The sequence below is a fragment of the Dendropsophus ebraccatus genome, chromosome 3 (assembly GCF_027789765.1).
Source record: "Dendropsophus ebraccatus isolate aDenEbr1 chromosome 3, aDenEbr1.pat, whole genome shotgun sequence".
In the NCBI taxonomy this organism is placed as follows: Eukaryota; Metazoa; Chordata; class Amphibia; order Anura; family Hylidae; genus Dendropsophus; species Dendropsophus ebraccatus.
Genome location: NC_091456.1, coordinates 96627260 through 96640029, shown reverse-complemented (window position 1 = coordinate 96640029; position 12770 = coordinate 96627260). Strand labels below are relative to the sequence as shown.

Here is a 12770-nt window from a genome sequence, read left to right as displayed (position 1 = left end):
TTGTGCTTCAGGCCTCCAGCTTCTCCTTCCTCTCAGCGCTCTGCTGGTGACGTCACTCTCCTGCTCCGCACGGGAATGCAGGGGGTGAGAGAGACCTCTAGTGACCGGAAGCAGAATGCAGCTTCCGGCCACAAGAGCGAGCTGTGCACAGCCCCTATCTACCAGCGCTGATCAGGAGCACTCCCAGTTAAAGGGCCAGGGAATATGTCACAGGGCAGGGGCCCCCTAGGACGCATGGGCCCCCGGGCAGCCGCCTACCATGCCCAATGGTTAAGACGGCCCTGCCATAGGGTTCTATTGGGCATAGACACAGGGATTTTTAAAACCCTATAGGAGCATTCAGAAAGCCGGACAGCTGCAGATGGGCATCCGGAAACTGTCCAGAATTCCGGATACACAGCTTGCCAGTCCCATGGTGCCACGGTGCTGTGCCTACCCTTTAAATGTAACTAAAGAGAGTGGACCGGAAATTGGTAAATTAACTTATAAACCAAGAGCTGCCAGAAATCAGCCCAAAATACCCTAAATTTACCATTAACCCATAGAAATATTAGAAAAAACTTTAATTAATGTAACCCAAAATCAATAAAGTGATCATAGTAAATAGAAAATACTATTTTATATTGAGTTTGATCATTTTATAAATTTTGGGTTACATTAATTAAAGTTTTTTTTAATATTCCTATAGGTTAGTGATAAATTTAGGCAAAATTGTGGCACACAGTAACTGACATGCCTTTATTATGTTGTAAGTGCCCAAAAGAACAGGAAAATGCAGTTTGTGCCCAAAAGAACAGGAACATGCAGTTTGCACAGCAGTGCAAACTTAGACTAGACAGTCTACAGATGTGATTATTAATTTGTTGCTATGAATTCATGAGCATTGTAACCAATGCTTAAACATTTGCTTTATTTACTAGTACACTTAAAATTAAAAATTTTGGTCTTTTCAGCTTCTCTATATTAAATGTGTTCATGCAACTACCTGAATGACCAGTTAATGTATGGATAACCTCAATATCCTTGATATTCCAAACTATCATAGTTCCATCATCAGATCCGACTAGAAGAAGATCCTTGTCAGCATATACTTCCATTACAGTGATGCCTGAAAAAAGAAAAAAATGTTGTCACCCCACTGAGCATACGCTTATTTGTCATGCATTAAAACCACCTGCCTGTTACTGTGTATGTTCCCTGGGTTCTGCCAAAACAGCCCTGACCTTTCAAGGCATTGCGTCTGCAATGCCCGGGCCCCTAGGGGTCACTCCGCTGAGAGGATGTTGTTGCGGGCAGGAACCGGGGCAGCTGCTTACCAGATAGTTGTCACGGTTTAGGCACGAGGGCACAGCTGGAAACCGGGCTCCTGACCGAGCGGAGACTAGGCATGCGATTCTTTGTTGTCCTTAGTCAGGGCACCAATAATTACACCAATGCCAAGGTTTAGAAACAGCGGTAGTTGTATATTTATTGTAACGGTGGTAACTAGTAGCAACAGTCTCTCCAGATGCAACCGGGAATAAGGCAATCTTGAATAAAGCAGAGTAATGGGTGATGCTGCAATAGGCTGTGCTGATGGCGTGCTGAATGATGGGAGTAGTAGTGATACTGAGGATAAGATGCTGGGTGGAATGAGACTGAGATGAGTACTTGCTGTTGATGAATTGAGATGATGAGAAGAATGACTGAAAGTATTGATGAGGATCTTGAGACTTGAGACAGGAACACAGCCAGTGGACTGTAGCAGCAGAGCACACTGAGGCTCCTCTTCTGAAGGTGAAGAGGAGTCACACACACAACCTATCCCCTCTGTGGTAGGAGATAGACTGAGGTAGAACAGGAAGTCACATGGTAACCCCAGCCAAAGCTCGATGACCATTGGGGGTACCATGGCAACAGGGCACAGTCACGTGATACACCAGCCTTTGCATCATCACCATTAAGACACATACAGAGAAATATACATGAGATATGAGCATAACAGTAAACCTGAATACTGCAGGGGGTTACACAATACACAGTTGCAGTGGACCATAGCTTTCCAGAACAGGAATGGTTATCACAAAGATGTAGGGATAGAATAACGGACAAGATGGCCTGTTCTGGGACACTGCACGTCCACAAGACCTTTGAAGGTGTCCTTTGGTATCTGGCCCTGAGACAGATATGCATATATCTTCTGCATACCTTCTGCTGCGTGATCTGGCTTGTTGCTAAAAAAATGTTCTTTATTCTGGGCTGACAGTGTCACAGAGGCGGGTCTGTGACACTGTCTGCTTCTGGCCGCTGCTTCGTCTTAAGGCTGACGCCCTCTGGAGGAGGTGGAACGGCCCGAAGATACAGTGGCAGCTGGAGAACCTGATGGCTGCAAACATTGCCATGCACCTGCCCCTGTGACGCTGTGAGCCCAGAATACAGAACATGTTTAGCATCACGCTGGATCACACAGCACAGAAAGTATGTATGCACTGCTGGTGTGATCAAAAATATCTGTGTTGTCAGTTTCCCTTTAACTCATTCAGGTCGTAACTGTACGTCCCCTTTTGCAGTGAATTACTGCTCAAGGATGTACAGTTACCCACGGCGGGTCCTGGCTGTCTTTGACTGCCGAGCCCCCTCCCCATGTGCCGCGAACAGATCGCAGATCGGGGCAGTTAACCCTATAGGTGCTGCGATCAGGCCGATCGCAGAACCTATGTTGTAGAATAGAGGAAGAAACGATCACACTTCCCTAAAGCCTCCTGTGTCATAACTACAGTGGCCCTTAGGCTGAGCCTGGTCAGCTTTGCCTATTACAGACACATTACATTGCAATGCAGATCTGCATTGCAATGCAATGTGCCTGTAATCAGGCAATCAAATAGTGATGTCCCCATGGTGGGACGGCAAAATAAAGTACAACAGTAAACATAAAACACATACCAATAAAAATAATTACACAACACAGAAAATCCCCATAACCCTCAATGCAATAATAAATGTAGAGAGAAAAAAAAGTACAGATATTCAGTATTGCCAGGTGGGTAATGATGCTGGCAATAAAATTATCACATAACTAAACTCGCACGATGAGTGCAGAAAAAAAAAATTTGAAAACCGCAAATATTATTATGAAATGTGGTGATTTTACCCATGAAAATTGTAAGGATATCGGCCAAATTTAACCACTAACCTAAAGTACAATATGTTACGAGAAAGCAATCTCAGAATTGCTAGGATAAGTTATAGCATCATCGAGGTATAACCACCTAAAGTGAGACTGGTCAGATTTCAAAAATGGCCTCTGGTCCTCAAAGCGCTATCTGGACCGGTCCTGAAAGGGTTAAGATAGTTTTTATCTATAATTTTGAAAGATTCTTGTCGCAATTCACATACCTTTTTTGAATCCTGTAAGGGTGGTTTGCAGAGGACCACCAGGTGGCTGAAAAAATCCACTCATAGGAATAAAAGTGGGATTTGGATACTGATCAAACCAGGTGAAGCATTGCTGGCAGAGATCACCAATCAAGGTTGGATAAGATGATTTAAATAAATGTAGTCTTGCCAGTATCTCCACATAAATGATGCAAGGATCTGTTTTGACATGACAAAAACATTTGTTTTGTTAGACCATCCAATACAAGGTATTAGTTCAGCTGTTTAATGTATTCTTATAACTAAGGTTGTCATCTGCAGCTTTGCCATGAGTCTTTAAAGGGGTTATCCAGTGCTACAAAAACATGGCCACTTTTCCCCCCGCTGTTGTCTCCAGTTCAGGTGCGGTTTGCAATTAAGCTCCATTTACTTCAATGGAACTGAGTTTCAAAACCCCACCCAAACTGGAGACAACAGTAGGGGGAAAGTGGCTATGTTTTTGTAGCACTGGATAACCCCTTTAAATTGCTGCATTAGGGTGCCATTTTGTGTTGCATTTTCAGGTCTCCAAAAAAAAAAACGCCAGAAGAACTGCCAATGCCTTTTTTTTCATGCACTTGGGTTTTTTTCTGGCATTTTTGACATAATCTGTAAATTATTATTTTTTTTTTTTGTGGTTTAGGCATTTTTGTGTGTTGAACTTTTTTTCCTCTGCCATCACATAACCTTGCTGCTGGACCAAAAAAAGGTGACATAAACACCAAAAAAAAAACGCCATATGCACAACAGTGGCATTTTTAAGACAACCAGAACAACCCCATTGAAGTCTATTGAAGGAAAAAAGCCACAGTTTTCACAAAAAAAGCACCACACGCTCAGCATGCTGTGTTTTGGAAAAACTGCCAAAGAGCCTAAAAATGGCAGAGAGGAGAGAAAAACCCATTACCAAAAAAACAGCACGTGTGTAAGGCATATCATAAACTTCCATTGACTTCCAGGTAGCATCTGGCCACAGGAGTTTTTGCACCCAAAAAAATGCCATGGTGTTTTTATTGCCGTTTGTTCAAGATTTTAAGGCAGTGTGAAGCTAGCCTTAGGCTGGGTTTCTGAATTTGGTTGGTGTACTCAATCACAGACATGTGAGTTCACCAACCAAAGCAGAAAATGCAAGCTGAGGCTATGTTCCCACACAATATTTTTGCTCAGTATTTTGCAACCAAAACCAGGAGTGGATTGAAAGGACAAAAAGGCTATGTCCACACACTGTTGAAATTTAGAAGATGGCCGGTATTGGTGGTATTTTGGAGGACCTGTTACAGATCTTGTCTGCAATGCACTTTTCCTAGAATCTGTTTGCTCAGTAAGGCAACCAATCATGCTTCAATAATGATCATTACATTTACCATTCAGTATACCTTTAAGGCCACATTTACCAGAATGGTTTTTGATTTGAGAAGTCAATAGCTCTATGAAAAGCACTAAGGGGATAAGGACATCCATGTTATATACCAGTTTTATGGCTGTACTAGGGAAAGAATTAAAGGGAATCTGTCAGCTGCATTTCACATTCCACACTGCTGACACTGTTAGATAGTTGTTAGAACAAGGAAACACATGGTACCTTTCACATTTGCGATGTGGCACAAAGGCCGCGAGGCCCCGTCCACATATATCAATTCACAGGTGATAAAAACGACTTTTTACCAGAACAAGCACCATGAGGTGTGATATAAAATAAGTAATGAAAGCTGTAACATTTACCCCTTACACCTGTGGAGAGCAGTCAAAATGCAAAAAGGGGGTGACAGTCTCACTTTAACACTTCCTTAACCCCCATATCTCAGGTACAGTTACCATCCTTCTGTTTTGAAGTCCCTATACAATAGTATACATAGTAGGCTTTATTAAGCTGATGTTACACATCTGGTAGTCCCCTGGTTTATTTTGGTAGTGAGCTGCTCTACTGCAGCATGTCAGCTCACTCCTGTGCACCTTTGTATCTGTGGTAGTCTGCAGTTTTAATGTCACTTATTCGCAATGGTGTCATTTGTCCACTCATGATAAATGATCACAGCAACAGACGAACAGTACAAACTGTACAGTTTCAGAAATACTCACCTATCTCTCCTTCAATAAAATGCATGGTAGGCTGGAACAGCCGAAGTGTATCACGGACAAGCTTGGCCTCTTCATTTTTCATGCTTTCCACACTCATATCAAAGTCTTTGATTAGACTATTGATTCCACATGAAATTATCTTGCTAGATATCCAGTTCATATTGCCTGTAAATAGACTTGTTTATACTAATAAAATGGTAAAATATCAATGCCACATGGCACAGAGAGGAAAATGCTGAGCTCAAGAAAATATTGTTTTGTATAATGTTTCTGATCTTTTAAGACCCTAGAAATGCCCCTTGAAGTGCCCGGGATCAGTATTGCAGCTACAATATTTCAGCAGTTGGGGCCCTATTTTTAATTTACAAAATCTTTAACTGTTCCTAGCCCAAATAAGTCATGATTTGAATCTATCCCCTAGAATACCTAAAGGAATTCCTTATGCACTGACAAAAATTATATCAGGAAATCCTGAAAACATAACTGTTTGGGGTGATATGAGCGCCAGAGAAGAGAAACACAGTAAAGTATTAGGAAATAAATGTCCTAATTTATTTATCCAAATATATTTCACCCTAGACCATTAGACATCTTCTACTACTAGGATGCTCCGACACAGCACGGGTCCTGTCAGAAGCAAAACCGGGGGTGGGGGACTTTGGCTCCCAAGTCCACACAGGCTGGGAGCGCACTAAGCACTGCACTGGTTACCGCCGTCTGCAAGAGCTATTGCTTTTGCAGACAGTCTTTACACATGTGTACTGGTTCTAGGGGCCAGAGGAGTGCAAACAGTTAAAGGCAGTGCAATGCAGTGACATTTGCTCCTCTCTCCGCCAATCACTCCTGTGGCCTGCCTCCAGCTACAAAAGGCCGCTTCCTATCCCAGGGCTCCAGCGCATGAGTGACATTGTGTGCTCGCAGCGCAGATAGAGTGAGAAGACGCTAAAAGACTGAAGTGCTGCAGCCATGTCTTTTTTTTTTTTTTATTAAAGAGGCTGATGCCTACATGGGGGTAGGGGGCTAACTACTAGGGAGGAGGTGCCTAATGGAGGATGCTATGTACTTGTGTGGGGGTGCTGACTAACTGACAGGGGGATTACCCACAGTGGGTGCTTATTTTAATGGATACAGTCTACTGGAGGGGGGGATGGTGCTAACTATCAGGAGGATGGGTGCCTACTGGGGGGGGGGGGGTACCAGGAGGCTGCCTACATGGAGATTACTACATACTGGGAGGATTACATACCTTTAGTACCACACAGAAACTAAGGACAGGGGTAGTACTGTTTCGGAAGAGAGTGGCTATGTTTTTCTAATCATGAATATCCCTTAGAAACTTAAGTTCAAAGAGTAATGTAGCAGAATATAACCTTTTTTTTTTATTCAGAAAGCATTGTCGTTTGCTGAGGTTCTCTGTGAGTAACATAATTGGATGAGGGGCCACTCAGACTCAATCTTCCCCCTAGGCTGGACCCCTAGCTACGCCTCTGGGTCCTGTGGAAAATGCACAGCATACCCCCATTAAATCAGCAGAGAGGAGAAGGGGCTGTCCTATGATTGGCCAGTAAGGGAAAGAAAGTCAAAGTGTGAGTACTGCTGGGAAACAGCTCAGCTGTGCATTGCTGTGCACAGAGAGCCCTAAATCACCTTGACAGCCCTCTGAATGGTCAATGCAACTAAACCATGCAGGTTTTAAATATTGTTTGAAACAACAAGTACACTTTAATATAATTTTACAACTACAAAATATATTATACATACCTAAGACTTCCTTCTGCAGTTCATCAAAGCGGCCTGCGTGAAGAAGATGGTAAGGCAGCTCACTTATTTTTCTGAGATTTGGCAAGTTCCCTGAAAACCATAATGGCTGTGGAGCCACCTGAGAAAAGTTTCAAACCAGAACATTGGAGAATGCCACCCTATAGCTTTAACAATATAAGACCCACAGGAAGATAGAAATGTATGTGAAAATGAATAAATACCTTTCTATCAGCATTCAGGGATTTCTTAAGAAGTGGCAGGTTAATGGGACGTTTCCTGCACAGACTCCACGTGCCCATAAAGTAGTCAGCTAGAATACGATGTCTTTTTGTCTTCTCTGACCCACTCAGGTAAATGTTGTGTGCCACTTCAATGAACTGCCTATAGACAGAAAACATAGACCAGTATAATTATGAATATATCTCACTTAGGTCTTAGCTAGAACAATAGATAAATGAGATATGTATTATAAGCTGGTGCTCTGCTAAAGTCTAACTGCCATACACAACAATGTCCGTACAAAGGTCAATGGGTCGAAGAACTTCAGTAACCACTTCTGATGAATTACTATTACCAATAGCTAGAGTAATATATGCATATACTACTTAGTCAGAAGTATAGAAACACACAAATGTCAGGTTTATGTTTATGTCAGGTTTGTGTTCCTTCAGCATTTTTATTGCAAAACTATGGGTATCAATAATGAGCCTCGTTGTTGTTATTGTTTGCTTATTTTTTGTTAAAACTGAAGAGCGTTATCCAGTGTTGCCACAAAGTTAGGTATATAAAATTCGCCTAAAAGGTAGCAGCATATAATAGCATTACAATTTACCCTTATTGGAAGCAAAGTGGTTAATGTAATGTAATCAAGATATGGGTTCATCAATTTTTATAGGATTTCATACCTGTGGTATAGACCTAATACTGTGGTCTCATCTGCTTGCCTCTCCACCAAATAGCCCTCTAAATCATAGCGCAGATGGGTCCATGAAAGGGAAGGAATTCGTATGACATCTTCATTTGGAGGGGCCCAGTACTGATAAATGTCTGCGAGGACATCATTATCAATGGAGAGAATATCTTTTAGCTCAGCTTCGGACAAACCGTTCCTAGGATTTCAATATATCAGTTAGCTAAAGTCATCATGTAATTTTTTTGGGGGGGGCTGGGTCACAGAACGGCCGATGCCAGTGAAGATCATCCCGGCCAGTCGGATGATCTTTATTTGTGCTGAATTGGGATGCGGGTGCATACTTGAGCGCCTGCATCCCAATTAACCATATCCGACAATAGAGAGTGTGGCTGGAGCCACACTCTCCATTGTGTGACCTGTCAGGCTTGTGCAGCTGCTATTCAATGAATAGCGGCCGCACAAAACTGACATGTCAGTGTTTTGTGCAGCCGCTAGGGATCCCGGGCGGAGTGTATGCTATGTGTAGACACTCCGTCCGGGATTTCCTCAGACTGCAGTACTACATAATTTTTCTATTAATCACGACCGTTGTTGCAAATCGGCAACAACGGGCGTGATTAATACACAACTCACGTTGTGTGAACACAGCCTAACAGTGATTTCTGTGGGTTTGTGATATTAAATCATTATTACTACTGGTAATAATTCATTAAAACCTAAAAGACAATAAGAAAATAAAAATAATAGTTTTACATTTTACCTGGATGCCACAATGTATCCTAGAGCATGGGATATCAGTATTTTCCCATGAATATTTTCCAAACGCTGGTATAACTGGTGTACAGCTTCTTTTGTGTTAGTGGCAATAAGAATCTCAGAGGTTGGAGTATAAGATGACCACCTCCTGGCCTCATCAAACGCCAGTTTAAGAAGCAAGGGTTGTCCACATTTCCTGAAACTGTCCAAAACTATTTTCTGTTGTTCATGAGTCAACGTACGTCCAGCTGAAGACATGAGCATTTCAATCATCTGACTTCCTTGTTCATCAGAAAGAGATTGAACTTCCAAGTAAGATGTTTTATCTGTAATGTTTTCTCTTAGGGTATTCAGGATGCCTCCTTCCTCAGGTAATGTGGACAATATAATGTGTACATTGTTTGGGCATTCTTTGGGCAGCCAGTGGAGATGATAGGCGCCATCTGATTCAGAAAGCTGATCAAGTGAATCCAGAAACAACACCAGGTTCTCTTTTTTTCTATTAGATACTGTTGTGAGAATCTGGTGAAAAAACCTTACAGTTTCATTGTAAATATTAGTAACCTGAGGACTGGGTGGTGGTAAATCCAGTGCTAAGCACACCTTCATGGAAAGACAAGACAATATCATATGAGGTAACATTTATTCTGACAATATAACTAAGGGAAGTGTCATATTAACCTACCTGGTAACAAATACTCTTCAGCACATCATGTATCTCCGAGCTTTGTGGTGATGTGCCGAGAAGTCGCAGGACCAATATATAATTCCCATTATTAGCCACTGAATGCTTAACCATATCAAAGGCCTTACACATTAGTGCAGTTTTTCCTGACCCAGAAGCTCCATAGATAACAAGAGGAGGCCATACACCCTTCTCCTTCACATGACCTACAATTCTTTGCAACATGTCCTGTCGGCCACAAAATACTTCTGACTTTTCCCGAGAGAGAAACAGGTGATGTGTAACTTCTTGCATCAGCCATCCTAGCCATGGGTGCTGCTTCTAAAAACAAATAACCATATTGTAGTGCATTGTTTCTGTAGAATTTACTAGCAATTCACATGGGTGAAGATTACAGACAGGGCCAGCGTTAGGGGGGGGGGGGGCCAACAGGGCAATTGCCCAGGGCCTCCATCCACTGGGGGGCCTCCTGCCACAATTACAATATTGAGTCAGGGCAGGAGCGCACTGGAAGCTCCCTGCAGCATCTCAGAGTCAGCCTCCACAGTAATGGCAGAGGCTCACACGGAGGCTGCAGGGCGTTGGGCTGCAGATTGAGGTGTGTGTGTGCTCGTTCCCTTACGAACCCCCTCCCCCTTCCTCCGGCTCCTCTGTGCACATGGCCCAGACCTCTGTCATCCTGCTGTGACAAGTTACAGCAGTTGGGACGAACCAGGGGAGAAGGTCTGCAGGCTGTGTGAGGATCACATGCTGCCAGATACATGTGCACCACTGCACCCAGCAAGCCACTGAAAAGTAGTAAGTATATTTCCTGTATATGTAGTGTGTAGTGGCAATGTGTATGAACGTAGTTGTATAATGCATGATTGTAATGTAGAATGTGTTACATGTCATGTGTATATGCGTGTGTGTGCGTGTATACTGTGTGTTTGTATATATATATATATATATATATATGTTATATATGATATATATATGTATATAATGACCCAACCTGGAATTGAATATGTAGACTGGAGATGGTATAATTAATTTTTGTTAAAGAAAGATACATTCATATGTAACGAGTTTGCAGCAAACTTATTACGTGTGAATCTGTACCAGCCATGCTGCCGTCCCCAAACCGTCGGTATAATTTTATGCACTCCATCACGCTATGGCTGGTCTAGGGGTTGGCCTTTATTCTGGCAGGGAGTTATGAGGTGGGTCCTAGGCCTAGGGTATTAATGCTCTGGGACCCATTTCATGACTCCCTTCCGGAATAAATTCTGTTTTTAGCCAATATACTTGCCCCAGGAGAAAGGCCAACCCCGCACAGGACATGGCGTGATGAAGTGCACAAAACAGTACTGGTATGGGGGTGGGTAGTGGCTGGTACAGATTCACTTTATTAATAAAGGGGTTTTCCAGGATGGGCCAGCCCGCCTGCCCCCAGCATGACAATCTCCCCTCACCTCTGTGACGAGGCTCTAGAGGGGAGGTACTGTAAGATAGTCCAACTGGTGGCTGACAGTCCCTCCACTAGTGCTGCATGCCTGGCCGGTGCTCGGGAATAAAAGAAAAAAGGATCATGCCACCAGCATCCCTGCACCAGTGCTGATCTATTAATGTAAAAAAAACATAAAGCAATGTACCTAGTGGTACATTCGCTTTAAGTTGTGACTACAATTTTTAAGCGTGTTTAGTTTGCACTGACATAGTATACACTCTGGCCAGGATCCCTAGCGGCGCCATAGAAAACTGACTTGTCAGTTTTTTGTGGCTGCTATTCAGTGAATCACGGCCAGGATTCCCTCAGCCTGCAGCACTATGTAAGTACTGCAGACATCACGGCCGTTGTAACAACGCCTGTGATTTCTGCGGAACTTACATAGTGTGAACATAGCCTATGGCTGTATCCATCCGTGTGGGGGTATTCAGATAACAAAGACTTGCTCCAATGATTGGCTGCATGCAACTTCTTCAGGCTCCAGTAACCAAATGCTAAGAGTTTGGGCTTGGACGAACCAGAACATGCTGGAGGTTTGCTCATGTGTAGTGAAGATGTTAAGGATACTTTTGCTTACATGTGATCCTTGCAGGTAAGAGTCCTTCCTGGATAAAGAGTTAAGTATTTGATGATTGATCACAGCAATGACTTGGTCACAGAGTTTCTGTAGATATGTTTCTTTAGACATCTGTATGCTCATTTCCACTGTGTGAGTCTTTAGTTTATCAGAATGCTCCTCTGTTATCCTTTTCTTTAATTCACCTAGAAGTTCTTGAGCTTCTGTATCTGGACTTCCTTCGTCATTGACATCTATGAGGTAGGAGAACTTATCCTTACTGAATTCCAAATCCTTTACTTCCCTAAAGAAGATAGTGGAGCCTGCTTGATCAGTTCCACAGGCCAGGAGTCCGCATTCAATTTCACATTCTGTCACTGAAAAACATTGTGAAGAAAACAGTAAGTAGATATCTCCACTCTGTTACTAAATGGAAATATTAGAAGTTGCAAAAGTCATTCAATCATGGCTCCTTCAGTTTAATTGTGTGAGTGGTAGACTGGGGCATAGTAACTTTATAGATGAGTTTATGGGTAGGGATGAGTGAACTTGAATCATGCATGGACACATGTGCCCGTACACATGAACCAACCAATACAACAACAGTAATGCATTTGTTCATGTATCTGTTCGTTGTTGTTCAATAAGGTTTGTTGAAAGGCTGCTGAGCCAATCAGCAAGCTTGTATGCATCACTATTACCCTGGCAATCCCATTAATGACCTTGGTGTATAACAAGTTGGTCATGCGCCCCGCTGCCATTCTGCTGCTGGTTAGTATAGAGGTTGGCGCTGCAGGCAGGGAGAGCTAGGGAAGCTCCAAAACTTTAATAAGTGCCCCACAGTGGAGTTGTCTGTGCTGATGGGCTGGTGGCTCAGAATGTCAGTGGGACGCCCAGTTTCAGACCTTTGTTCACACAAGGGAAAAGTTGCTGATTGCAGGCAGGGATAGAAAGGCCCTAACAAGTGTCCTAAAACAGTGGGATTGTCTGAGCTAAGGAGCGGGTGGCTGTGAGAAAGTAACTGACTGAAAAACATCAACATATTTTTTTAAATTGAACTACAAGTGCACTCATGGTTAATAATCGGAGGCTGGGGAAAGAGTTTGGTCCGCTGTATAGCCATAATTTGGTTCTCTCT

The 12770-nt window shown here is 42.9% G+C and overlaps 1 protein-coding gene across 1 annotated transcript in view; it reads right to left on the bottom strand.

Annotated features, from left to right (window-relative positions):
• Positions 1–12770, bottom strand: part of NWD1 (NACHT and WD repeat domain containing 1) — a 49655-nt gene that overhangs the window by 23421 nt on the left and 13464 nt on the right. Inside the window, exons 5-13 of the mRNA XM_069964428.1 lie at positions 11654–12009; positions 9588–9908; positions 8907–9505; positions 8139–8342; positions 7455–7614; positions 7234–7351; positions 5473–5637; positions 3376–3573; positions 986–1108 (exon numbers count right to left, since the gene is read on the bottom strand). Of these exons, the coding sequence (XP_069820529.1) occupies positions 986–1108; positions 3376–3573; positions 5473–5637; positions 7234–7351; positions 7455–7614; positions 8139–8342; positions 8907–9505; positions 9588–9908; positions 11654–12009 (2244 nt within the window). The remainder of the gene's footprint in view (positions 1–985; positions 1109–3375; positions 3574–5472; positions 5638–7233; positions 7352–7454; positions 7615–8138; positions 8343–8906; positions 9506–9587; positions 9909–11653; positions 12010–12770) is intronic.